Raw genomic sequence first — 27134 nt, 5'->3', positions numbered from 1 at the left:
TGGACGTCGATTTCGATTAATTCACGATTAATTGTGCAGCCCTAGTGTGTAGGTGTGTAGGTGTGTGTGTGTGTGTGTGTGTGTGTGTAGGTGTGTGTGGGTGTGTGTGTGTACCTGGGCAGGGACTCTCCCAGGGGGTCGGGTCCAGAGAGGATGAGGATGCAGGGAAGGGCCTCCAGCTCCAGGTAGGTACGAGGAACCCAGTCTACATCCTGGACCTTCAGCCACCCCTGGACACACACACACACACACACACACACACACACACAACACAGTAGGGATGTTAATAGTTATTCGACTATTGATTAATTGCCGATAAGAATTTACTCGAGTAAGATTTACTCGATTAATTGCTTGTTAATGGACCAGAACTTTTTTTGGGGGAAGTAAACGTTATCAACGGGAGTTGAGTGAAATGTAATCATGATTTAAGGTCTGACTGCACATGAGGGCCACGCCATGTAGTGAAGGATAATTGGGGGTCAGAATAGTCAGAAAAGCCTGCTGGCTCGCATACTGCAAAATACGACCAGATGTAGTAGGACATCCTGGTATTTTTGCCATTCTGCATGTGGCATACTATGTATTGGGACATACTACTTCCTGTTTTGGCATACTATATAGTAGTAACGTGAGCAGGCGTCACCTGTCCAGACGTAGGTGCTGTAGAGGGCGCCGTAGAGCAGCGAGAAGGTCAGAACCTGACCCAGAAGATGCTCCTGTTTCACCATGAAGTTCCACAGGATCATACTCACACACACCAGGAACTACACACACACACACACACACACACACACACACACACACACACAGAGGTCAGAGACGATCAATCTTGGTGCGGTCCCAGTCTAATGCTAACGTGTGTGTATGTTTGAGTGCGTGTGTATTTATGTATGTTTGAGTGTGTGTGTGTGTTTGTGTCTGTGTGTGTGTGTGTACCTGAGCCAGGAAGAGGTTCATAGTGAGCAGGTGAGGGAGTTTCCTGAACTTCTTGCTGAGCAGCATCACTGCTATGGTCCACACCTGGAAGATGGGAGGAGGAGGAGGAGGGAGAGAAGAGGAGGCAGAGGAGGAGGAGGGGGAGGAGGGGGAGGAGGAGGAGGAGGGAGGGGGGGGTGGGTGGGTGATGGAGGGAATAACTTGTTAAATTAATCTGTGTTCCTGTGTTAAATCTAGCCATTATATAGCCATGGCACAGTGAGATTATAAACCATTCTATAGCCATGGCAGTGAGATTATAAACCATTCTATAGCCATGGCACAGTGAGATTATAAACCATTCTATAGCCATGGCACAGTGGGATTATAAACCATTCTATAGCCATGGCACAGTGAGATTATAAACCATTCTATAGCCATGGCACAGTGAGATTATAAACCATTCTATAGCCATGGCACAGTGAGATTATAAACCATTCTATAGCCATGGCACAGTGAGATTATAAACCATTCTATAGCCATGGCACAGTGAGATTATAAACCATTCTATAGCATGGCACAGTGAGATTATAAACCATTCTATAGCCATGGCACAGTGAGATTATAAACCATTCTATAGCCATGGCACAGTGAGATTATAAACCATTCTATAGCCATGGCACAGTGAGATTATAAACCATTCTATAGCATGGCACAGTGGGATTACAAACACAAGAGCTGCCAATCCTCTCTAATCTAACCTCTAATCTGCATTCCTACCCTGCAGTGATCTGACAACTGACTTGGGACACTTAACACACACACACACACTCACACACACACACACACACACACTCGCACACGCACACACAGGTGTACCAGAGCGATGAGGCTGACGATGCTGATGTTGAAGCTGACGTTCTGCAGCTCGCTGACCAGGGGGCCGGGGTCCATCAGAGGGATGGTCAGGAGCCAGGCGGACATGTACAGGATGGGGGCGGAGAGGAAGGTGCTGATCACCATACCTGAGGTCACCTGAGAGGGGAGAGGAGGAGGAGGAGAGGAGAGGAGGAGAGGAGAGAGGAGGAGGAGACAAGAGAACAGGAGAGGAGAGGAGAGAACAAACAACAAATCGATCAGAGATATTTGTACCACGATAGAGGGGAGAAGGGACAAAAAAACGGACAGAAATTGCCGCAGCCCCCGAAATGTAGGCTAGTCTTGTACGTAGTGACCCCCGCAAGATCCCAGTCTGTGAAATCTTATCATCTGCGACTAAAAACTCAACACATTAGTCTTTAGATGTGTGCCCCATAGTCTTAAAGCATTTTCAGTCTTCTAGCATTACTAACCTGCCAAACAGCCACAGACCCAGACTCACAGTTTGGCAGTGATGAGCAGGATGAGGGCCACCCCTGTGTCCCTGGTGAGCTTCCGTAGCTGGCCCACCATGGACAGGCCCAGGTAGAAGAGGGCCGCGCCACGAACTCAGCGATCACCTCCGGGATACGCTGACCCAGCAGGAAGTGGGAGATGATGCCCACCAGCACCATGAAGACGATGGGGTTCTTCATCACCTGGGACACACACACACACACACACAGATACACACACACACACGCACACACACAGATACACACACACACAGATACACACACACACACATACACGCACACACAGATACACACACACACAGATACACACACACACAGATACACACAAATACACGCACACAGATACACACACACACACACACATACACACAGATACACACACACACAGATACACGCACACACACACACAGATACCCACACACACAGATACACACACAAATACAGATACACACACACAGTTACACACACACAGATACACACACACAGATACACACACACACACAATGTAATTTTATTTATATAGCTTTATGAAATATGAAATATTTATTTATTTGATCTGCTGACTCCAAAAGACTGAACTGGCTGAGAATGAAACATTTAAGTTAGCAAAATATCTAGATAAGTCTTGGAACGCAAGGAAGAGAGCATTGTACCAATAGAGATTCAGGGTTCACTGTCTGCATGTATGTATCTATATATTGTATAATTTATTTATTCATCTCCTTTTTGTTCATTTGAGCTTGACCAGCAAAACTGGAAACATATTTTGCATGTAAATAGATGACTTATGTACAGAAAATAAAAAAGTAAGTCGTAAAGGTGTCTTATAATCCCATATGGGATGGGCCGACAGTAGGCATGACACTTAAATAAAAAAAATATTAATTAATTCATATATAGCACCATTCATACAAATCAATATAGCACATAGTACTTTAAATAAAAGGAGAAAGATAAAAATTATAAAACATAACACACACACACACACACACACACGAGGAAGAGGGAATTTAACGCCTTTAAATATAACTGTTTACTTCAACTCGCCGGTCACTGGCTCCCTGGAGGAATTTAGCCTGGCTGCAATAACGTTATCGCGAACGGAATGAATACCATCTACTAGCAAACAAAACATGTTCAGTTATATTTAACCTGTTAAAACTAAGATGCCTGGATGAAAAAATAATTTCTCCAATGGATATATTTGACAAAAACAGGTTAACCCCCTGGAGTCTATCAAGTCGCCGGCGACATGAAAACAATTTAAAGTGAATCGAGGTACGTTTTGTTTAATAACATCGCGCCCGTTTGTCATAGAGACTAGCGGTAAAATGTGGTGTGGAGCCAACATTTAGACCTTTAAAACGAGCCCACCCATGTGTTTCTAGACCAATCAGAAGAGTTTATATCCATAAGCCAATCCGAGAGAGGTTTGACACAAGGCACGTCCTCTGTAATGCAACCTATCTTGCCCGTCAACTAGATAATAGGGATTGCCTAACCTGATCTTTCGTATATGATGGTCTATCCCCATGATTTATAAATCTACTAAACCACCGGCAATTTCTCTCACACACCATGTAAGTAACAGACCACAGATCTGTTGCCTGTAACGATGCCGCCAAAGAAATTTCTCACAGAGAAGGAAATATTGGAACTACTGTTCCCGAATGGAGAGGAGTCAGGTGGTGAAAGCTACCTGACAGACGACGAGCTTGCTTATCAAGCAGGGCTGGATCCGGTCGAGGACGACATGTAAGTAGCCTAGTCTGTGGTATAGTAGTGGATAAAGTTAGCTAGCTGGCGCTAGCAAGCTGCTGTCTTGCGCACAAAATAAGAAGCGCACTTCTGGGCAGGAGTCTCGCTATTTTAGCAGCTTGTCAAGCTTACCATCACTAGACAGTTGCCTTCCTAGCCTAGTCTGGTATATTCAGTTGTCGATTTTATTCATATTCCTATTTCCTCTGTATACAACTGTCTACAAATAGTAAGCCTGACAAGCTGCTAAAACAGCAAGCCTCCTGATGTCAAAGAGCGCCTTTTATTTCGCGCCTCATAAAAACATGACGCTAGACGGCGCCTCAATCATTTGAGTGCACTGCAGTTTTCTAGCTAACATTAGCTAGCTAGCCTACACAGTAGAGTATACTAGTGTTGTCTACTATGATTCTGTATTGTGATATAGCTAACAGTGTATATAGCTAGCCTACACAGTATACTAGTGTTGCTTACTATGATTCTGTATTGTGATATAGCCTAGCTAACAGTGTATGTATATGTTGTTGTTTACAGTGAATATGTAGAGGAGAGAGAACAGAGGGGAGGAAAGGAAACGGGAGAGACAAGGAGAAGAAATGAGCAGAGGAGAAGGCAGGAGACTTGGAGGCAAGAGAGACAGGGAGGAGCTGAGAGAGGAGAAGAGGAGACAGGGGAAGGGAGAGGACAGGAGAGGAGAGGAGAAAAGAGGAGACAACAGGATGATAATGTGTAAGTAAGCCTATACTTATGTCTGCATTTTTATGTATTACAGTGAATATGAAACTAGACTTAGGTCTACTCTTACAGTGAATATGAATGTTGATGTAGGCCTATTCTTTTGTGTGTCACAGTGACAATGAGACAACAGAGTCAGAGGAAGAGGTAGGAAGAATGAGAACGCTAACAGTAGAGAGAAGGCGGCAAGAGAGACAGGGAGGAAGAGGAGGAGACGAGAGAGGAGGAGAGGAGACAGTTGAGGAAGGAGCAACACCAGGGAGAAGTGAAAGGAGAACGCTGACAGTAGAGAGAAGGCGGCAAGAGAGACAGGGAGGAAGAGGAGGAGACGAGAGAGGAGGAGAGGAGACAGTTGAGGAAGGAGCAACACCAGGGAGAAGTGAAAGGAGAACGCTGACAGCAGAGAGAAGGCGGCAAGAGAGTCAGGGAGGAAGAGGAGGAGACGAGAGAGGAGGAGAGGAGACAGTTGAGGAAGGAGTAACACCAGGGAGAAGTGAAAGGAGAACGCTGACAGCAGAGAGAAGGCGGCAAGAGAGACAGGGAGGAAGAGGAGGAGACGAGAGAGGAGGAGAGGAGACAGTTGAGGAAGGAGCAACACCAGGGAGAAGTGAAAGGAGAACGCTGACAGCAGAGAGAAGGCGGCAAGAGAGTCAGGGAGGAAGAGGAGGAGACGAGAGAGGAGGAGAGGAGACAGTTGAGGAAGGAGTAACACCAGGGAGAAGGGAAAGGAGAACGCTGACAGCAGAGAGAAGGCGGCAAGAGAGTCAGGGAGGAAGAGGAGGAGACGAGAGAGGAGGAGAGGAGACAGTTGAGGAAGGAGTAACACCAGGGAGAAGTGAAAGGAGAACGCTGACAGCAGAGAGAAGGCGGCAAGAGAGTCAGGGAGGAAGAGGAGGAGACGAGAGAGGAGGAGAGGAGACAGTTGAGGAAGGAGTAACACCAGGGAGAAGGGAAAGGAGAACGCTGACAGCAGAGAGAAGGCGGCAAGAGAGTCAGGGAGGAAGAGGAGGAGACGAGAGAGGAGGAGAGGAGACAGTTGAGGAAGGAGTAACACCAGGGAGAAGTGAAAGGAGAACGCTGACAGCAGAGAGAAGGCGGCAAGAGAGTCAGGGAGGAAGAGGAGGAGACGAGAGAGGAGGAGAGGAGACAGTTGAGGAAGGAGTAACACCAGGGAGAAGGGAAAGGAGAACGCTGACAGCAGAGAGAAGGCGGCAAGAGAGTCAGGGAGGAAGAGGAGGAGACGAGAGAGGAGGAGAGGAGACAGTTGAGGAAGGAGTAACACCAGGGAGAAGGGAAAGGAGAACGCTGACAGCAGAGAGAAGGCGGCAAGAGAGTCAGGGAGGAAGAGGAGGAGACGAGAGAGGAGGAGAGGAGACAGTTGAGGAAGGAGTAACACCAGGGAGAAGGGAAAGGAGAACGCTGACAGCAGAGAGAAGGCGGCAAGAGAGACAGGGAGGAAGAGGAGGAGATGAGAGAGGAGGAGAGGAGACAGTTGAGTCTGAGGAAGAGCGAAGCCACAGAGGAAGGGCTCCCCCACAGCCAGAACTCTCTTGGAGGACTGAGGCAAATGAGGACGTGGCTCCCCAACAGAAACGCTTCCTGCCAACTAGAGCTCCCGGACACCAACTAAATCGGGACTTCAGGTACACACCACTGGACCTCTTCAAATTGTACTTCCCTACAGAGGTGGTGAGAGCCCTCTCTAGGAACACAAACAAACGGGCAGCCAAGAACATCGGCATGGGAAAAAAATATACCTGGCTGTTGAGGAGCTCTACAAGTTCCTCGGCCTCCTCTTCTATATGGCCTTGGTCAAGCTATCGGACATCCAGTCCTACTGGCGCCTAAACTCCATCTTTACGGTGGCATTCCCGCCCACGGTCATGTCGAGAGACAGGTTCCGCAGCATCTCATGGAACATCCACATGAGCGACCCAGACGAGGATGTGGTCAACGACGGAAAGAAGGGGACACCAGAACATGACCGGTTGTTCCGACTGAGACCCCTTCTGGATGTCATCACCTCGGGCTGCAAGGCGTTTTACCACCCACGCCGGAACCTGTCGATCGATGAGAGGATGGTCGCCAGGAAAGCCAACACAGGGATGACCCAGTACATGAAAGCTAAGCCAACCAAATGGGGTTTCAAACTGTTTGTGTTGGCTGACGCGAGTAATGGTTTCACTGTGGACTTCTCTGTGTACACCGGCAGGATGGAGTTCCCCTCGGGCACGGGGCTGGCCTACGACTCTGTTATGTCCCTGATCAGGCCTGGATATCTCGGGACGGGCTACCATATCTTCGTAGATAACTTCTACACCAGCCCGAGACTGTTCAGAGACCTGTATGCCATGAACATCGGCGCAACAGGGACATACAGGGAAAACAGAAGGGAGTGTCCTCGCACAGTCAGCAATGCCCTGTCAAAGAAGGACGCCAGAGGAACCATCAGGTGGATCCGAGATGGTCCCCTCACCTTTGTCAAGTGGATGGACACGCGTGAGGTGGCAGTGTGCTCCACAGTCCTCCCTGCCAACATCGGAGGCACTGTGCAGCGGAGAGTGCGGAACCGGGACAGGAGCTGGTCCACAGTTTCCATCCCATGCCCTACCCCTGTGCTGGAATACAATCAGCACATGGGGGGTGTGGACCTGTCGGATCAGCTCATCCAATATTACACTGTCCATCACAAGGGGATGAAGTGGTACCGGACTCTCCTCTACCACTTCCTTGACATTGCAGCTACCAACAGCTACCTCCTACACAAGGAGCTGTGTGAGGAAAGACAGGAGCAGCCCATGACCCACCGGGCCTTCAAAGAGGAGCTGACAGCCCAGCTTTGTGGCGTCAGCATCAAATCCCCTCCTCGCCAGGCAGAGCATGGTCACATCCCTGTTGGCCATATGCCAGACAGCAGACTCCAGTGAGAAGGCCTCCCAGGGACGAAGAAGCTGTGTCGTTTGCAAAGATGCACACAACAAATATCAAGCCACTCCCTGGAAGTGCAAGGAGTGTGGGGTGGCTCTTTGCCTCATCCTGGACAGGAACTGCTTTGAAACCTGGCACAGCATGTCATGAACAGGTTCCTCCACAGATAACGGAGAGGGGGAGGTAAGAGAGGCAGAGAGGAGACCAAAGAGGAGGCAGGAGAGGACGGGGCAGCACAGTGGAGAAATTGAAACAGGAGCACATAGACAGAGGAGTGAAAAAGGCGAGAGAGACAGGGAGGAGAAGAGGAGACGAGAAGAACAGAATAGGGGAGAGGGAGGCAAGTAGAGAAGATGGGGTAGGAGAGTAGCTGTTTTTCTTTTTGTTTGATTGAGCAGCTTGAAATAAAAAAAAGTTAAATCTAACCATTTTGTGATCTTTTTATTGGCTTTTGTGGCTATTTTGGTATATATTGTTTCTTACAGTGGTTTCTGATAACATACCTTACAGCACCTTTTTGTCCTGAAGAAAATTGTATATAACACTTGGTAGTTCAAAATAGGATTTTAGGACTTATAACTAACAATAGCTAGGCGAGGATAGCACAAATTAATATTTTTCTTTGAAATATGATTCATAACCAATCATCAATACTCACATAATCATACATATATTATATCCTTTGAAAGCCCTAACTGTACTCTTCAATATGGTTATACTTTTTTTCATGTAGGACATTATCTGACATGTTTACAGCCAAAACAACACAATCAGTCCAAGTGGCCTGTTTGAGACTTAAAACGAGAATTCCAAATCTAGTTTTTTCCCCGCTTCCCATTCATCACTATAATGGCCATATCTTCTGAACAATATATGATATTTCTAATCTGTCTGCTGTTCTAGATAGCACACAGAAATGTCTACATTTGATACCCTGCTAATTTCCTTCCATCATGTAAGGAAAATGGTGGAAAATGCTGTTGTTTGATGAAGTAAGGCGGAAAATATTACAAATATTAATATTTGTCTATGAAATATGACTCATAACCAATAATCAATCCTTATATAATCATACATATATTTAGATCATTTAAAAGCCCTAATTGTCCTCTTCAATATGGTATATAGTATTTTGATGTGTGATGTAATATGAACACACCACACATGTTTTTGTATCATGAGTTCATATTCAAAATACAAAATGGAATGTTGGGAATTTTTTGGCTTTGACCCCAGGGGGTTAATATGCAAGCCGGCTTTCATTGCTAAATCAAAGCGGGGAGAGCCGAGAGAGCCGGGAACGTGCGTCTACATTTCACATAAAGGTGAACTTTTTCGTGGACGCGCGTCGGACAGAAAAGCTCAACTGCGCAAGTACAAAAGTCACCGGAAGTCCAGAAAAGCACAACTGCGCAAGTACAAAAGTCACCGGAAGTCCAGAAAAGCACAACTGCGCAAGTACAAAAGTCACCGGAAATAGTCAAATGACTACAAATTTGCCAAGATGGCGCGGTTCAATAAGGCTTCATTGTTGATAGCGGTCAGTGAATGGAGTGACTGTATCCAGTTCTATTAATACATCCATGAGCTACACACATGACGATTCGGCAAATTAATAATCTAACTTGCTCCCTTGTGTTCTTACAACTTGGAGACGCATCACCTCCATGCGATGTTTTGCGCACAGCTAATTCTACCAAAGCGGCATGTGAGCATTGGGATGACGTGTTTTTAGGCCCACATTCCTCGCATGCCTGCTACATGACAATCATAAGACAATATGAGGATATATGATGATGTACAATATAGCCTAATGTAGCCTACAGTTGCCTAAAGTAGGACATTTCCATTCACCGCTCAACATCATTGTAATTGCGGCTTGCCTCAGTGGTCATTCGGGTTTACATAAAAGCCTAATCAAATATAGGCTATAAATACATTAACGAATGAATAGGTGGATAATTAAACATACGAATAATTAACTAAATAAATGATCAACTGAATAAATATACTTCAACGCCGTATCAACAATTTGTTTGGTGCGGTATAGGCCTTATAGTTGTGGGCTATCGACATACGGAATCATTACTATGATAAGCTATAGGCTCGTGTCGTGTTGTGTTATCAACGTAATGTGGCTTTTATTCATAGGCTACTGCTCGTGATGCTTCTCGGGATAGCCTATAAATGAATATAGGTCTACAACATAACATTATATTATGACACAAATGGGTCAATTCAGACACATCCAAAGCAATGCCGACATTATTTCGTGATTAGGCTACGGTGGCGATTGATTCCGTTTAAACTGTGTGACACATTGGAGGGTTTCTTGCAGCGACCGATGTATTTATTATTCAATATGTCATGTGTTTCGCAGACTTTCCCGAGTTTCATCCCTCTGCCATCGGAGTCGCGTTTTCCCCTTTCTCCAGAAACGTGCTTATCGTAGTTAAAGGAGGGTCGAAGTGTGCGTAGAGTTACGCACACCTTCCGCCAACTTATCGCTCAGCTCGTTTTTTATAAATACCGAAAGTTGCGTAGAAAGTTGCTCAGCATGGGTTACGCACGCTTTTGTACTTACGCAACGTTTATAAATGAGGCCCCTGGTCTCTGTGTGCTGCTGCCAGGGGTCGGCTCACCATTCCGAAATACCGCCATTCCGAAGATTGACTTCATTCGGAGTGGCGTACCTTTTCACTGCTCAAAAAGGTGTCGCCATTCCGAAAGGATATGATGTAGGCCATTCCGAAAGGATATGATGTAGGCCATTCCGAACGTCCCTTTCCAAAAGTATTTTTTTCAAGTCCATTATCTCTGCGATGCCTGCACCAAATTCCAACTTCCTATATAGCCTACCAAATTAACGGCAAGAACATGCTCTAAAACATGGGATAATCCATTATTTTCTAAAGTAAAACCTGGGAAGTGGTCTCATACAAATCCTGTGTTGAACTGAATGTTCATTCTAACTTGCTGATTGTTAGTTGCAGAATCACTAACCATTTTCAACTCCATATCAGTAATAATAATAATAATAATAATAGTAATAATAATAATATTACTGATACAGGCAAATAATATTAGTATCAGATTACCGCTTCCCTTTTTTTTTTTTTTTTTACAGATTTTACTTAAGAAAATAATGGATGATTCCAAGTTGTAGAGCATGTTCTTGCATGTTAATTTGGTATAGGATGTTGAGATTTCGGAATGGCGACTTTTGGAGCTTTTCGGAATAGCGAACCGTCGGAATGGCCAGGTGTCCCTGCTGCCAAGCTAAGGTCCTAGCTGGACTCCACTCCCCTGAGGGATGTCACAACTATTAGAAACATTTTATTTTAAAGAAGTACAGTACTTGATCTCCGAAGCCGGGGTTCAGCCTGGCAGTTCGGGGGTGGAGTGGTTGCCTGTAGGGTCACCAATGAGTGGTACAAGTCTGCCTGAAAGCACAGCAGGGCCGGGAGGCCTGTCAGAAGGGAATTCAGGGAGACATTTTTGGCATCCCTGGGTGGGTTTGTGGTGGAAGAGAGAGAAAGTAGCCTGCGATCACTTTGATTATAAGTTTTTATTAGTTTAATATCTTCCCTACAACCACAGGATTGATACAAACATAAATAATGTTTGTGTTTAACGTCGTAAAGTATTCCCGCTGACATCCGAGCTTGGGTGAATGTGTAACTGTCGCACAAATGGAAATGGTGCCCAGCGAAGAGAACCAGCTCGTACCCAAAGAGATAGAGAATGCAGCGGAGGAGCCCCGGGTGCTGTGTATAGTCCAGGACACCACCAACGCTAAGACGGTCAACGAGAGGCTCACCCTCAACCTGCCGGCCTCCACCTCCCTCTCCAAACTGTTCCAGGACGTGGCCCACAAGGCGGGCTACGTGAGCGGCACCTTCCACCTGGCATGGGGCGACGCAGCAAACCTGGCACCGCTGGACCACACCAGTGAGATGTCCCTCTCTGACTCCGGGTTCGAGGCTGGGAAGAGGAACTTTCTCCAGCTCACAGACAAGGATGGAGAGCAGCCTCAGATCGCATCGGATGAGTCCGGTACAGCAGATAGCAGCGGGCTGGATGACAGCTCCCAGGAGCGTCTGATCGGCCCCCTGCCCAGAGACGGTGCGGTGGGCTACAGCAGTGACTACAGCAGCCCCTCCTACTCCTACTCCTCCATACTCAACAAGTCTGAGACAGGATATGTGGGTTTGGTTAACCAGGCCATGACCTGCTATCTGAACAGCCTTCTGCAAACACTGTACATGACCCCGGAGTTCAGGAACGCGCTCTACAACTGGGAGTTCGAGGAGCCCGAGGAGGACCCGGTCACCAGCATCCCCTACCAGCTGCAGAGGCTGTTTGTGCTGCTGCAGACCAGTAAGAAGAGGGCCATCGAGACCACCGACGTGACGCGCAGCTTGCTTTTTGGATCGGAGCCGGTCATTCCAGCTGTTGTTGGGAGAAAGAGAAAGCCATCGAAGGCAAGCCACCAAAAAGATCAAGATCATAAGGCATTCAGGAGAGGGGAAACTTCCTGGAGTTAATTGTGGTCAGCGTGCAGCAGCTAATTTTGGTCTTTGTCATGCCGACAAACTGTCTAATGAAGATGTGGCCTTCAACTTCGCCACACTCTACAAAAGCGAGACAAAAGTGGAGCAGGACAAAATACTCCTTCGTCTGACTACTGTAAATAAGGTCAGTAGGCAACGAGTCTCCGACGAGGACAGGCAGAAGCCCAGGGATGTCTTAGATTTATTTAGTCTCTATAGCCTGTAGACTCAGTTAACATCCGTGCGCAACTTTACGCACAGGCAGCTGGCGAATTCACCGAGTCTGAGGAGATTCTCTGGGACAAATAACGTCTTTGAAACAAAATAGTATACATTGTTATCTATTTAGTTTTTTTTATTCTGAATTAATTATTTTTGCTGTCAAAAGTGTGTCCTTGGCTAGAGTGTAGACAAAATCCTACAATAGAATATTTTATAGGGGCAGAGGGGGCCGGTTGACCGCTGTCAATGTAGGCCTAGGCCCAGGATAGACGTATAGCCTAGAATGCCGATTTTCAGATAACAGAAAAAAAAACAACAACACAGAAACACTCATAAATATAGGAATAATAAAAAAAAAAGTGTGTTTAAAATCATGCCAATCAGCTGTCAGTCTTTTCCCAGCTGCACAACACACTGTCCCACAATTTAGGCATATGCCAAATGGCATTATTGGTGCTGCGTAAAAACTTCACTCAGACAAAAGACAAAGCCTACAATGATTTTCATATGCTAATTTGGTTATGTTGGTTCTTTATTTAGAATGTAGCGTTTGGGTTATCAGATGGTTACCACAGTGTGTAGCCCTGTACCAATATGATAAACTGGTAGAGAATACCAGACTGAATACTGACTACTAGCTTGTAGTGACTACTAGCTTGCTATTGACAGATTGTTAACTGAATAAACCACCTTTTTCTTAAATACTGCATAGGTGTTAGTAAAGACAGAGTTGACGCCATGGGGGTGGAAAAGGCGCTAGTGGGGCTATCTGCTCTACTGGTCCTTCTCATGGAGAGTGGTGTTCTGACAGATGGACAGCTGACAGACAGGTCTGTGTCAGATGGACTGCTGACAGACGGTGGTGTGTCAGATTCGCCATTTGAACTTCGTGTGTCGGGAAGGGCTCGGCGACGCCGCCAGGTGGCACGGGGGCGGAGCCTCTACTCATCTCAGACGCCGGGTCTTGTCCACAGCCCCCCGGATCATAGGAGTCAGAATGTGAATCCTCTTGTCCTGAACAGTCACAATGGCTCGCATGTGCATGTATCTTCATCAGTGCTTCCAAACGGGAAAGGAAGCTTTCGCACTGGGCTATCAGCTTGGCCCTTTTGAGGTACAATAAAATACAAAAAACTAAAATGACTTTTGATGATTTCAGTACACTTGTACAATCAAAATGCATCATACCACACATTTTACACATAAACACACACATCTCACACAAACACACACACACACACACTGTTGGATACACTGAAAAAACATTCTGAACTTACCGATGAATGTCTTTACGGTTTCCATCCTAATTCATAAAGGAAATACAAGATGGATGTTGAGGTCATTAAGGTTTCACAAAGACAGAGCAGCTTCTGTATTTGTTTGAATTGTAAATGGTTAAAGTTTATGACACGCAGGTCGCAGTACTTCAGAGTGTGTGTGTATAGGTGTGTGTGTGTATGTGTAGGTGTGTGTGTGTGTGTGTGTGTGTAGGTGTGTGTGTTTGTGTGTTAGGGCTGCACGATTATGACAAAAGATAATAATTGCGATTATTTGCTTCAAAATGCTAATTGCAATTAATAATTGCGATTAATAATTGTGATTAATATTTCATATATAATATTAATATATAATAACCAATATGCTCCCAAATCACAGACGTTGATCCCTTTCTTGCTACTAACTCACTGACCTCGTTTTCGCTCATTTTGTCACTACTCACGGCTGCAGGTACTCTTGTGACACTTGTCTTGACCTACTGCTATCTGTCTTCTCAGTGAAATTGCTGCGCACAGCGCACTCAGCGGGAACGCATGTGATTGGTCAGACAGCATAAGCGCCTGTGATTCGTCCGTGTAGTCCTAGCACGCTCAATTCAAAGCAAAATTATTAATCACATTAATTGCGGCCTTTTGCGATTAGTTAATCATGGACGTCGATTTCGATTAATTGTGCAGCCCTAGTGTGTGTGTGTGTAGGTGTGTGTGTGTACCTGGGCAGGGACTCTCCCAGGGGGTCGGGTCCAGAGAGGATGAGGATGCAGGGAAGGGCCTCCAGCTCCAGGTAGGTACGAGGAACCCAGTCTACATCCTGGACCTTCAGCCACCCTTGGACACACACACACACACACACACACACACACACACACACACACACACACACACACACACACACACACACACACACACACACACACAACACAGTAGGGATGTTAATAGTTATTCGACTATTGATTAATTGCCTATAAGAATTTACTCGAGTAAGATTTACTCGATTAATTGCTTGTTAATGGACCAGAACTTTTTTGGGGGGAAGTAAACGTTATCAACGGGAGTTGAGTGAAATGTAATCCTGATTTAAGGTCTGACTGCACATGAGGGCCACGCCATGTAGTGAAGGATAATTGGGATGCTGGGAAATTCAACGACACAGCGGAGGAAGACACAAAAACGAAGCGAGCAAAGTGCAGTCCGGCGCGGGACGTTCTTATAAATTAATCCACTATCGTTCGTTAAGGTTAACAGTTATCAATTATTGAAATCCCTTGAAATTTGCAACCCTACAACACAACATATGACTCATTGTCTACATATACAACAAGCGTGTTCCGAATCGCATACTTCTACTTCTTACTACCAGTACCTACTACAGCTGCCCTTAGAAAGTACGTACTTTGCAAGCAGTAGGCATCCAATCGGGACATACTACCTTATCATAACATTGCGCCAACAAATTTGCCCATCCGTCGCTGTCCATAACGCGACATTCGTCTACAAGCCGTCACGACTCGCACATGTGACGCACGAGGAAGAGGGAATTTAACGCCTTTAAATACAACTGTTTACTTCAACTCGCCGGTCACTGGCTCCCTGGAGGAATTTAGCCTGGCTGCAATAACGTTATCGCGAACGGAATGAATACCATCTACTAGCAAACAAAACATGTTCAGTTATATTTACCTGTTAAAACTAAGATGCCAGGATCAAAAAATAATTTCTCCAATGGATATATTTGACAAAAACAGGTTAATATGCACGCCGGCTTTCATTGCTAAATCAAAGCGGGGAGAGCCGAGAGAGCCGGGAACGTGCGTCTACATTTCACATAAAGGTGAACTTTTTCGTGGACGCGCGTCGGACAGAGAAGCTCAACTGCGCAAGTACAAAAGTCACCGGAAGTCCAGAAAAGCACAACTGCGCAAGTACAAAAGTCAACGGAAATAGTCAAATGACTACAAATTTGCCAAGATGGCGCGGTTCAATAGGGCTTCATTTTTGATTGCGGTCAGTGAATGGAGTGACTGTATCCAGTTCTATTAATACATCCATGAGCTACACACATGACGATTGGGCAAATTAATAATCTAACTTGCTCCCTTGTGTTCTTACAACTTGGAGACGCATCACCTCCATGCGCTGTTTTGCGCACAGCTAATTCTACCAAAGCGGCATGTGAGCATTGGGATGACATGCGTTTTTAGGCCCACATTCCTCGCATGCCTGCTACATGACAATCATAAGACAATATGAGGATATATGATGATGTACAATATAGCCTAATGTAGCCTACAGTTGCCTCAAGTAGGACATTCCCATTCACCGCTCAACATCATTGTAATTGCGGCTTGCCTCAGTGGTCATTCGGGTTTACATAAAAGCCTAATCAAATATAGGCTATAAATACATAAATACATTAACGAATGAATAGGTGGATAATTAAACATACGAATAACTAAATAAATGATTAACTGAATAAATATACTTCAACGCTGTATCAACAATTTGTTTGGTGCGGTATAGGCCTTATAGTTGTGGGCTATCGACATACGGAATCATTACTATGATAAGCTATAGGCTTGTGTCGTATTGTGTTATCAACGTAATGTGGCTTTTATTCATTGGCTACTGCCCGTGATGCTCCTCGGGATAGCCTATAAATGAATAGGCCTACAACATAACATTATATTATGACACAAATGGGTCAATTCACAGACACATCCAAAGCAATGCCAACATTATTTCGTGATTAGGCTACGGTGGCGATTGATTCCGTTTAAACTGTGTGACACATTGGAGGGTTTCTTGCAGCGACCGATGTATTTATTATTCAATATGTCATGTGTTTCGCAGACTTTCCCGAGTTTCATCCCTCTGCCATCGGAGTCGCGTTTTCCCCTTTCTCCAGAAACGTGCTTATCGTAGTTAAAGGAGGGTCGAAGTGTGCGTAGAGTAACGCACACCTTCCGCCAACTTATCGCTCAGCTCGTTTTTTATGAATACCGAAAGTTGCGTAGAAAGTTGCTCAGCATGGGTTACGCACGCTTTTGTACTTACGCAACGTTTATAAATGAGGCCCCTGGTCTCTGTGTGCTGCTGCCAGGGGTCGGCTCACCATTCCGAAATACCGCCATTCCGAAGATTGACTTCATTCGGAGTGGCGGACCTTTTCACTGCTCAAAAAGGTGTCGCCATTCCGAAAGGATATGATGTCGCCATTCCGAAAGATTATGATGTAGGCCATTCCGAACGTCCCTTTCCAAAAGTATTTTTTTCAAGTCCATTATCTCTGCGATGCCTGCACCAAATTCCAACTTCCTATATAGCCTACCAAATTAACGGCAAGAACATGCTCTAAAACATGGGATAATCCATTATTTTCTAAAGTAAAACCTGGGAAGTGGTCTCATACAAATCCTGTGTTGAACTGAATGTTCATTCTAACTTGCTGATTGTTAGTTGCAGAATCACTAACCATTTTCAACTCCATATCAGTAATAATAATAATAATAGTAATAATAATAATAATATTACTGATACAGGCAAATAATATTAGTATCAGATTACCGCTTCCCTTTTTTTTTTTTTTTTTTACAGATTTTTCTTAAGAAAATAATGGATGATTCCAAGTTGTAGAGCATGTTCTTGCATGTTAATTTGGTATAGGATGTTGAGATTTCGGAATGGCGACTTTTGGAGCTTTTCGGAATAGCGAACCGTCGGAATGGCCAGGTGTCCCTGCTGCCAAGCTAAGGTCCTAGCTGGACTCCACTCCCCTGAGGGATGTCACAACTATTAGAAACATTTTATTTTAAAGAAGTAGTAAAGGGAAAATGCATGTTTAGCCCTGTTTCAAGGTTAGTTATGATCATACTGTATACAATGGTTCAGATCAAAACGTTGAGAAAGCTAGCATTTTCGAGGAAGTTAATATTCCTCTACCACCGTTTTGGTCAAACAATGGGCTGGGCATCTGGAAAAATCATTCAAAAACATGTTAAACTCTCGATTTCAAAGACAAGAAGCTAACCGAGGGGGTAATTGGTGTCCGTTGGTGTTCTGACATCAAATTCGCCGCAAAGTATGAATCCTGTAGGGTTTTATTGATCATTTTATGAAATCCATTGACTTGTATTGAAGCGACTGTTGTAGATGTGTAGATCAGTCCGCAGAGGGGATTCAGGAAGCGGAACTACTTCAAGGCATTGCGGAATCAGTTCAAGCGGAAGTTTACACACGTATGTGCTGCGACTAAATAGTTCTATGCTAATTTTTTTTTTTTTTTTTTAAATAGCCTTTCCAGATTAACTAGAATCTTACTTTATGGCGAATTATATGTCATAACGCCAAATAACACTTAGGTGAGTTTCTTGTCTTTGAAATCTAGAGTTTTCAAACTCCATGTATCACAGGTTTGCCTGTATCAGTAATAATAATAATAACATCATTATTATTAACCATACAGGCAAACAATATTCCTATCATTATTATAAACATAATAAGGGCAATGTCCAAAATGCCCCCCAAAAAGCCTGAAAGAGAGCTCTGGGGGTCTCTCTGGATGTGCTGAATAGAGCTGGTGACACTATGGTGGGTGTGATTCCGGTCAGAGAATCAGCGGAGAGGAGTTTCAGGTTACAGGGTTTATTTTCCAGTAGAACAGGACATTGTTGCGTTGTGTCTTTGTGTGTGTGTGGTCTAAAGAGAGAAAAGGAAATAACAGAAATAATATGAATAATAATTACTAAATAATATGGCTAGGCCTAACATAGGTTACTAATACACCTACACTCACTCAAAGGATTCAAAGTAGGCTAATATCAGTGCAGTACAATATCATTCCACAGAATGGCACTCTCACCAAGTTGAACTATAGGCCAGCATTACGGCACAACAGGACAGATGCTATTATGGTAGCTAAAGATAGCATACATGAAACTGGCATTCTCTGCGCTACGATCGTTGTTGGTGCCGAGAATATTGTCGTCGTCGTCATTCGTCAGCAACAATCCGATCGTAGCGCAGAGAATGTGAGCCAGAGAATAGCCAGGCTGCGCGCTGGCCTGTGCGCATGCGTGCTGGAGCAAGTGGGGAAAGGCGTGTAAAGATCATATTACAGAGGCTAAAGACCCCGTATTTGAAAACCGAAACAATGCCTCGCGTTGAGGAATCTCAACTGTCGATTCATCCAATCTGATTGATGAAAACAACCGTTTAGCGGCCGAAAATAGATTTTGAGAAACTGCATTCCCGTTGCCCCGATCACCGTCATTACATGGATATACTGGCTCGCGCTGGATTTTAAATTTCTTCTACAGGCCTCCGAACTACACAAAAGTGATCTCGGTGAGTCAAACTTCTTATAATATGTCGTAAATAAGGTCCAGGTTGTCAAAAACGAGCATTGCCCTTTAACACTATGCAAAACCACGGTGTAGTTTGATCCGAAAATGCTTAACAGTATGGAGACCGAACCATGGACAGCTAGCATTAGCAAGCCCATGGGCTAATTATTGCTAGTTTTCGTGACCACTTAACTTTGCACCCAAGAACTGTGTCCAAGTAAATAAATATAGCTTTTAAAACGTAACCAGTTAGCTGGCTAGACAGTAATCAACTAGTAATCAGTCATCACTGCCCCTGACAGCTGGCTGCATTTATTATTTTTACGATCGGTGCACTTTCAGATATTCAGTTTAATAGCCAGGCAGGGGTTCCCCCAGGATCCCCAGACAACTGACGAGTCATTCCATATCTAATATCTGACGAGTCATGCCCTATCTAATATCTGATGAGTCATGCCCTATCTAATATCTGATGAGTCATGCCCTATCTAATATCTGACGAGTCATGCCCTATCTAATATCTGATCATCGGTTGCCTGAAAGAGCCGCAGTGATGTTGGCAGCGCCTTTCTGAAAAGTTGAGATGGCAATGTTTTCAAAACGCCGGAGAGCTCGAAAAAAAGACTCCATATACAGCGCTTTTCTCCAGGCGCGCTTTCACGGCCAAACATGCCATATTATATAGCCTTTAGATTAACCGAGTAGTGTTTATTTTCCGACTAGCAGATTGCCTACTCGAGTACTCGGTTAACCGTGCACATCCCTAGTAATAACAGAATGCAACGGTACTTCCCTTTGTCTGGCTGTCAAGAATGTGGAGCACGAGCTCCGCCCAGCGGCCAGACCCGCGAACTGCAGTTCATAGCAGGAAGTGAGAACGTGCTTCGTCATAAAGCGGGAGAAGGGATTTTTTTTGGCAGTTGACCATCTGTTTGAGTTGAATTAACTAAAGTGTTTTCCTCCCTTTTTAGTTTAACCATCATCATCATCATCATCATCTTCATCCGCTTATCCAGGGTCGGGTCGCGGAGGCAGCAGCTCCAGCAGGGGGCCCCAGACATCCCTTTCCCTAGCAGCATCAACCAGCTCTGCCTGGGGAATCTTTAGCCGCTCACAGGCCAGTGCGGAGATGTAGTCCCGCCACCTGGTCCTGGGTCTACCCCGCGGCCTCCTCCCAGCCGGACACGCCTGGAACACCTCCCTAGGGAGGCGCCCAGGAGGCATCCTCACTAGATGCCCGAACCACCTCAACTGGCTCCTTTCGACGCAAAGGAGCAGCGGCTCTACTCCGAGTCTCTCCCGGATGACTGAACTTCTCACCCGATCTCTCAGAGAGACCCCAGCCACCCTCCGGAGAAAACTCATTTCGGCCGCTTGTATCCGTGATCTCGTTCTTTCGGTCATGACCCATCCTTCATGACCATAGGTCATGGTTTAACCATGGATGATGAAATCACCGCACTCGTTGTCGATAACGGCTCCGGCATGTGCAAAGTGTTTACGTAGCTAGCTAAATATTTACTAATTCTAGCAGTATTTGGATGCTTTTAAAAATGCTAATTTAACAGAACAATCAAAAGCATACGTTATCATAAGCTAGCTGCTATATTGAACCGAGGGGGTGAACACCATGCTGTTTTTATTTGCCCTTATGTGACCCTAACCAATGTTGACCTACCGTTCTGTTGCCTGTCTCTCCAGGGATGGATGGTGGGTATGGGCCAGAAGGACAGCTACATAGGTGATGAGGCTCAAAGCAAGAGGGGTATCCTGACCCTGAAGTACCCTGAAGTAAAGATAGCATACATGAAACTGGCTTAACCCTCTTAGCGCCAAAGTCGCATTTCTGCGACAAGCTGCGTTACTGATTAAAATAGTGATTTTATGATATTTACACGCTGAAACCTCGGTTTTCCCGCCACCACTAGATGGCAGACATGTATAGCTTTGCTCTCGATTCAGTATGACACCATCTTCCAATGCAATATAGTTGAGAAAATCTCATTACGAGTTCCCTCTTTTATACACGGGGCGCGCCAGCGCTCCTAAATACCATATGTTCTTTAGGACGGCATATTTCTGAAATAGTTTGACCTAGAGACAAGCGGTTTTTTACCTGTAAAAGTAGACAAATTGCGCTGTCTGGCAAGCTTCGGTTTATCCATTTGTGTAGCCGACTTCCGTATTTAGGTCCAACCACAAAGTTGTAAACAATGGGGATAGGTTGCTTTGCCTGGTGCAGTAGCCTACTTTGTCTATCCCTGTGGATGGGGATCTACAACTACTCGAAAATACCAGGATGGAGAGTTCGATTGCAAGATAGCCTACCATCTAAAGTTGAGTTTGTGCGTCGTGTTTGTACAAATAAGACATCCCACTTACAACAAAATAATCTCGACAAATCTAGCGACTTTTCCTGGTCATTTGGGAATGATTGAGATGACAAAGCCCTGCGCATTCCGTGGTTCACGTTACAACCGATTTCCCCAGAGCTGAGGGTAAGTCTCTCTCACTCTCCATGACACTCGGCCAGTCTGACTAGATAGTAGCGTCATATTTCCAGCTCAGACACCGCGGCCGCTCGGAGGAAGAGCAGCCTGCAAATGAATCGCGCGCGCACAATTTATGACCAATCACAACAATGATTTTGTACAGTTACAGTAAGCACAGTATATTTATAGATATGTTTTTGTCCTCTCTCACGTTTACTATAAATACACACGATGACTGTTCATTCAGTTGTGGGTTGAGCGGAGCAGAGTTATTGAGAGAGCGAGTCAGCAGAATTGAGTAGATTATTGCGTTGGAAAAACGCCAAATGGCTGCCATAAGGTTATATTGTGAGCAAGTTTTGGATGATATTTGTCCATGGGGCTGGTAGAGAAATCAGAGATTGAGGATTACTGGGCACAGTTTTGGCCAACTTTTACACCTGGATTTGGCAAAGTGATCTAGGAACAGATTTGAAATCATCCTGTCATTTCTGCATTTTGTAAACAATGATGAGTAGGCCTATGTTGAGAGGGGACAGCAGGGCCAGTGTGTGGCTCTGTGTGCTGTGCCTTGCAATGAGAGGTACCACACTCTGAAAAACTAAACAGTGTCACCTGGATAGATAGGTACACTGGATAGATAGGTACACAGGCCTCTGCGGCTAAGAGACGCCTTCTGTTTACATGAGTGATGCTACTATGTGGCATAGTAATTAGTTTGTTTACTACTGTTGGCTTACCATTTTCTGTTTCCCTGTTCATTTGATGTTTGGATAACATAACAAATGGACAGAGGTGGGGAAATTTGTTGAAATAAGTTCAAATTGATTCAAAATATCCCATATTTCCTTGAAAAATGGCATAATTCAAGTTGGCCGCCACCCTATGACATCATAATATGCAAATTAGTTGGATAAATTTAGACCCAACATAAACTTTGGATCATTCTCAACATTTGTCTAATTTACAGTGAGTCTCTATCTCTAACCACTTTAAAGCCACACTCTTTTGAAATTTCGATGTCAAAATATTGTTTAAAAAGAAAAAAAACCTGGCGCCAAGAGGGTTAACTAAATATCAAGCTAAACATTCAAGGAATAATAAACAGCGATGTCTAATCTAAAGCAGCAAACAACCATGCAAGGCTACATTTCTGAGGAACTACGTTAGCATGAGACTGATAACTAGCATTAGCTTTAGGCTACATCGTCATATTAGGTTAGTAGTTAACATAGGTCTAACGTCTAGCATACAGACAGTAAAGTAAATAAACAATAGATTAACTTACGTTCTGGCAATAACGCACACTGGTTATTAAAGGCAATTGTGAGACTTTAACTCCTCAAACTCCGAAGTGTAACTGTCATCAGCTACAATAGTAGAACTATTATAACTACTATAGCAACAGAACAACAATGACGAAAACGGTAAATCACTGTCAGTAGGCTACAGCTACCAATAACGGAGAATGCTAGAAGCAAATAATAATCTGTCCAAATGATAATGATAATAAGGGCTTTCCTACAAAGCCCATTGACTTCCATTTAAAATGTGTATAATTTTATTTTAATCATAGCCTTCTATTTCAGGTAATTTGCTTATTGGTAGGAAATCCACTCGAACAATTGCATCACTGCATGTTGCAAATACATGTTGTTGCACGCCAGTTTGGCAAAACACAATTAATGTATTTTTTATTCACATAAGATTTTATTTGAGATTTTGCTGAGATTTGTTATTTTAATGTAAATTGGTTCTGATATGTGTCATTAAAATGTGTATCTTTTTGTATGTGTCATTAAAATGTGCATCTTTGTGTTTGACTGAGTTGTGATTTCATAGATGCTTTGTATGAAGGGAGACTGGTTGGCGATACAGTAAATATCTAGTCATCATTACTAATTAAACTAAGTAAAAACTAAAAAGGTATCTGCCCCTTGAGATCAGCACTACTGAAGCGGACCGCTCCAACCACCAACTGTAGCCTCAATACTGTTAGCTCTATAAGATTATTATCTTTGTGTTATTATTATTATTATCATCATTAATATTACTGATACAGGCAAACCTGTGATACATGATGTGTACACATTTGTATACTGTATACAAATGTGGTTAGTGATTCTGCAACTAACATTCAGTATGTTAGAATGAGGTAAAACATTCAGTTCAACACAGGATTTGTATGAGATTATACAACCGCTTCCCATGTGAACAGGTTTTACTTTAGAAAAGAATGGATGATTCCATAGAGCATGTTCTTGTTGTTAATTTGGTATAGGATGTTGAGATTTCGGAAAGGCGACGTTTGGAGCTTTTTCGGAATGGCGAACCTTCGGAATAACGACCTTTCAGAGCTTTTTAGAATAGCGAACCTTCGGAATGGCAAGGTATATCCAGTCCGACGATTTTGTCGGAATGGCAGTATTTCATACTGGAGACAATCTGTACTGCTAATATTAGCTAACTTGCGAGTTAATAGAGATAAGTTAACATATATATAAATAAAATCTAAAATAGTAATATACCAGTAAGTAACCAAATAATCAACAAGTTCTTTTTTAATCTTCAATTCAGACTGGTCACATCAACTGACTTTACTTTACTAAATATCATTAAACAATAAGCACAAACATAACACGGCTCCTGTAGAACATGGACATACAACATGTAAAGGCGTGTGTGCACATGTGTTACGACCCAGCTCGCTTTAGAGTCATAACAATAAGGGACACACCCAAAGCAAGTTTTAGAGAATTTATTAATAATTTAACTATGAATGGAAAAAATGAACAAAAATAAAGATGAAGTGTGGTAGTCAGTATTTCAGAGGTATAGTGTAGTGCATGGATGAAATGAGAGCAGTGAGTGTGGGCCTGTCTTGTCAAGAAAAGCAGTGGAATTCATACCAGAACACAGAACCCCACAAGGAGGATCTGGGAGTCATCACAAGGGACTGCAGACTGTATGACCAACCAGAAAAGGATGTCCATCCAAAAGAGGGCCAGATTCTGTAAAAGAAAACGGACAAAGAGATTAGATTGCAATGTGTTGTAACTTACAAAGCCGGCACGGCACTAAGAACATTCACAACATATTTCAAATTACTTACAGTCGAATTCTGCTTCATATATGATCTGATGGATTTTCAGCTTGGTCATGGCCCTCTTCTGGATGGATATCCTTTTTAGAGCAGGAAGCATCCAGGAAGGCCATGAGTGGGTGCGTTAAGTAGCTGAGCGCTCACTCTAAGAATGCTCACTTTGAGCGCTTTTTAAAACCACGGAGCGCTGAGTTGCTAGGAGACAAGAACTTTTCACCTGTTGTCAATCATGTGTGATTAGCGAGCAGCGTCGTAAAGATTCCCAAGCCAAAACGCGCCCCTAGTTAGTGTGAATGCTTTAGATCATTCACACTATAGTTATCCAGTTCTTTATAGTTTTTTATTATTATTATTACTTCTTCTTCCGTACGTTTTTTGGCTCTGTAGCTCCTTCATACTTTGAGCTATTTAAACCATTCAAGTATCAACATGTTCAGCTTGTTAAGGACATTATCGGAATCTTTTCAGATTTTTTATACCTTTTATACTTTTTAAAATATTTAACTTTTTCAACAGTTTTTTTTAATGGAAGTCAATGGGGGAGTTTTGAAACCTTCTTCAGCCTTCAACTCCTTCATACTTTGAGCTACAGAAACCATTCAACTATCAAAATGTTCAGCTTGTTAAGGTCTTTATGGGATATCTTTCAGATTTTTAATAACTTTCATACTTTTTAAAATATTCAGCTTTTTTCAACAATTTTTTACAATGGAAGTCTATGGGCAGACCTTGAAACCCCTCATCAGCTTTGAAACCTATCTCCTCCTTCATTTTTTGTGCTAGAAACCTCCTTCAAAGTTTAAAATGTTCAGGAACTTTAGCACATTTAACACATTCAACAGATTTGTAAAATCCCTTATAGTTTTTATGTAATTTAAGTTTGTTTTGGACCTTTTTTAACATTGAAGCGGACTAGAGGATGCTCAGTGTCAGTTGAGATTTGAATTTGATGCTCAGTGTCAGTTGAGATTTGAATTTGGGCACTGACCTGCCCCCCACAACCTCTGACCTGAGGGGGCGGAGTCTCGCCACTATCCACGCCACCGTCCCCACATCTCAGACCCTGACTTGACTAAAGATGCAGTTTTCACGGTTGGGTGCATGTGGGTGGCCCGGGGAGCAGTACACTGTCCTCGACCGGCTCTGACCCGAGGGGGCGGACTCTCGTCACCACGCCACTATCCACGCCACTGTTCCCACATCTCAGCCCCTGAGTGAGCTACAGACACACGGTCTTCACTGTTGGGTGCATGAAGACTGCCCGGATGTCAGTGCACTGCCCTCGACCTGCTCTGACTGGAGGGGGCGGAGTCTCGCCATCACGCCACTATCCACGCCACTAACCTCACAACACAGCCTCTGAGGTGGCTAGAGACACACAGTCTTCACTGGTGAAGGCAGGTGGGTAGCCCGGTGCGGCCTACACTGTCCACAACCGGCTCTGACCCGAGGGGGCGGAGTCTCGCCACCACGCCACTATCCACGCCACAGACACCACAACTAAGACCCTGAGTGAGATACACCTATGGGGGTGTCTAGGGGTATTGACCTCACCTATGGGGGTATCTAGGGGTATTCACCTCACCTATGGGGGTATCTAGGGGTATTGACCTCACCTATGGGGTACCCCAGGGCAAAATCGTTGCTCTGCGTGGCGAAGATGGCGTAGAGCCCCGCCTTGCTGTAGCGTCTCTCCGGCCCGGCCGCCACGAGGGTGAGGACGCACACCAGCGCGAACACCGCCTCCTTGGCCACCAGCACGCTCCAGAGGAACGGCCATATGACGTCCCCGAAGTCCAGCAGCACCATGTTCTTGAAGAGCATCGCGGGCAGCGCGAAACGGGACACGAAGCCGCCCAGTCCCATGGCCTGTCCCTCGGTGATGATGTCAGCGCGCCCGGCCACGTAGCCGCACAGGACGATGCCAAAGCACTCGAGCAGCGCCGGGAAGAGCTTGTCGATGGACATGGCGGGCGGCGCAGAGGAGAGGGCGGCGTGGGAGATGTTCCGGTCGTGGATGAGGACGAAGCCGCTGTCCTCCATGGTGGGTCAGGCCAGGAGCAGCGCTAGCTAGCAAGCAAGCCCGGGTCAGATACTGTTGGACAGTACTAGGGTCAAGTTTCACACACTTGGGGTGCACGTGATTTATATTACCCGCTGCCTTTTAGACAAATAGGCCGGTCCCATAAGTGCCGACCTGTGAGTCAAATCAAAGACACCTTGAGCAGCTGATTGGCAGCTGAGTGAAGGAGGAGGGTACTAGACGTTATGGGGGCGGAGTCTAGAGCACAGGTGACAGCAGAACGGGCTAACGTCACCACATCTGTACCTGTGTGTGTGTGTGTGTGTACCTGTGTGTGTGTGTGTGTGTGTGTGTACCTGTGTGTGTGTGTGTGTGTGTGTGTACCTGTG

General features: G+C 44.7%; 1 protein-coding gene across 1 annotated transcript in view; it reads right to left on the bottom strand.

Moving 5' to 3' along the window:
• The window catches only part of LOC311327434 (protein GREB1-like), a gene marked incomplete at both ends in the record, with an annotated part of 18105 nt that extends 15613 nt beyond the window's left edge, over nucleotides 1-2492 (bottom strand). Inside the window, 5 exon segments of the mRNA XM_084460471.1 lie at nucleotides 115-230; nucleotides 618-767; nucleotides 940-1023; nucleotides 1798-1953; nucleotides 2271-2492. Of these exon segments, the coding sequence (XP_084316597.1) occupies nucleotides 115-230; nucleotides 618-767; nucleotides 940-1023; nucleotides 1798-1953; nucleotides 2271-2492 (728 nt within the window).
• Between the last annotated feature and the right edge of the window lie 24642 nt (nucleotides 2493-27134).

Source organism: Borostomias antarcticus (genome assembly GCF_949987555.1).
Source record: "Borostomias antarcticus genome assembly, chromosome: 32".
NCBI lineage: Eukaryota > Metazoa > Chordata > Actinopteri > Stomiiformes > Stomiidae > Borostomias > Borostomias antarcticus.
Note: the sequence above shows the minus strand (reverse complement) of the source record. Positions and strands in the feature narration are given on the sequence as shown.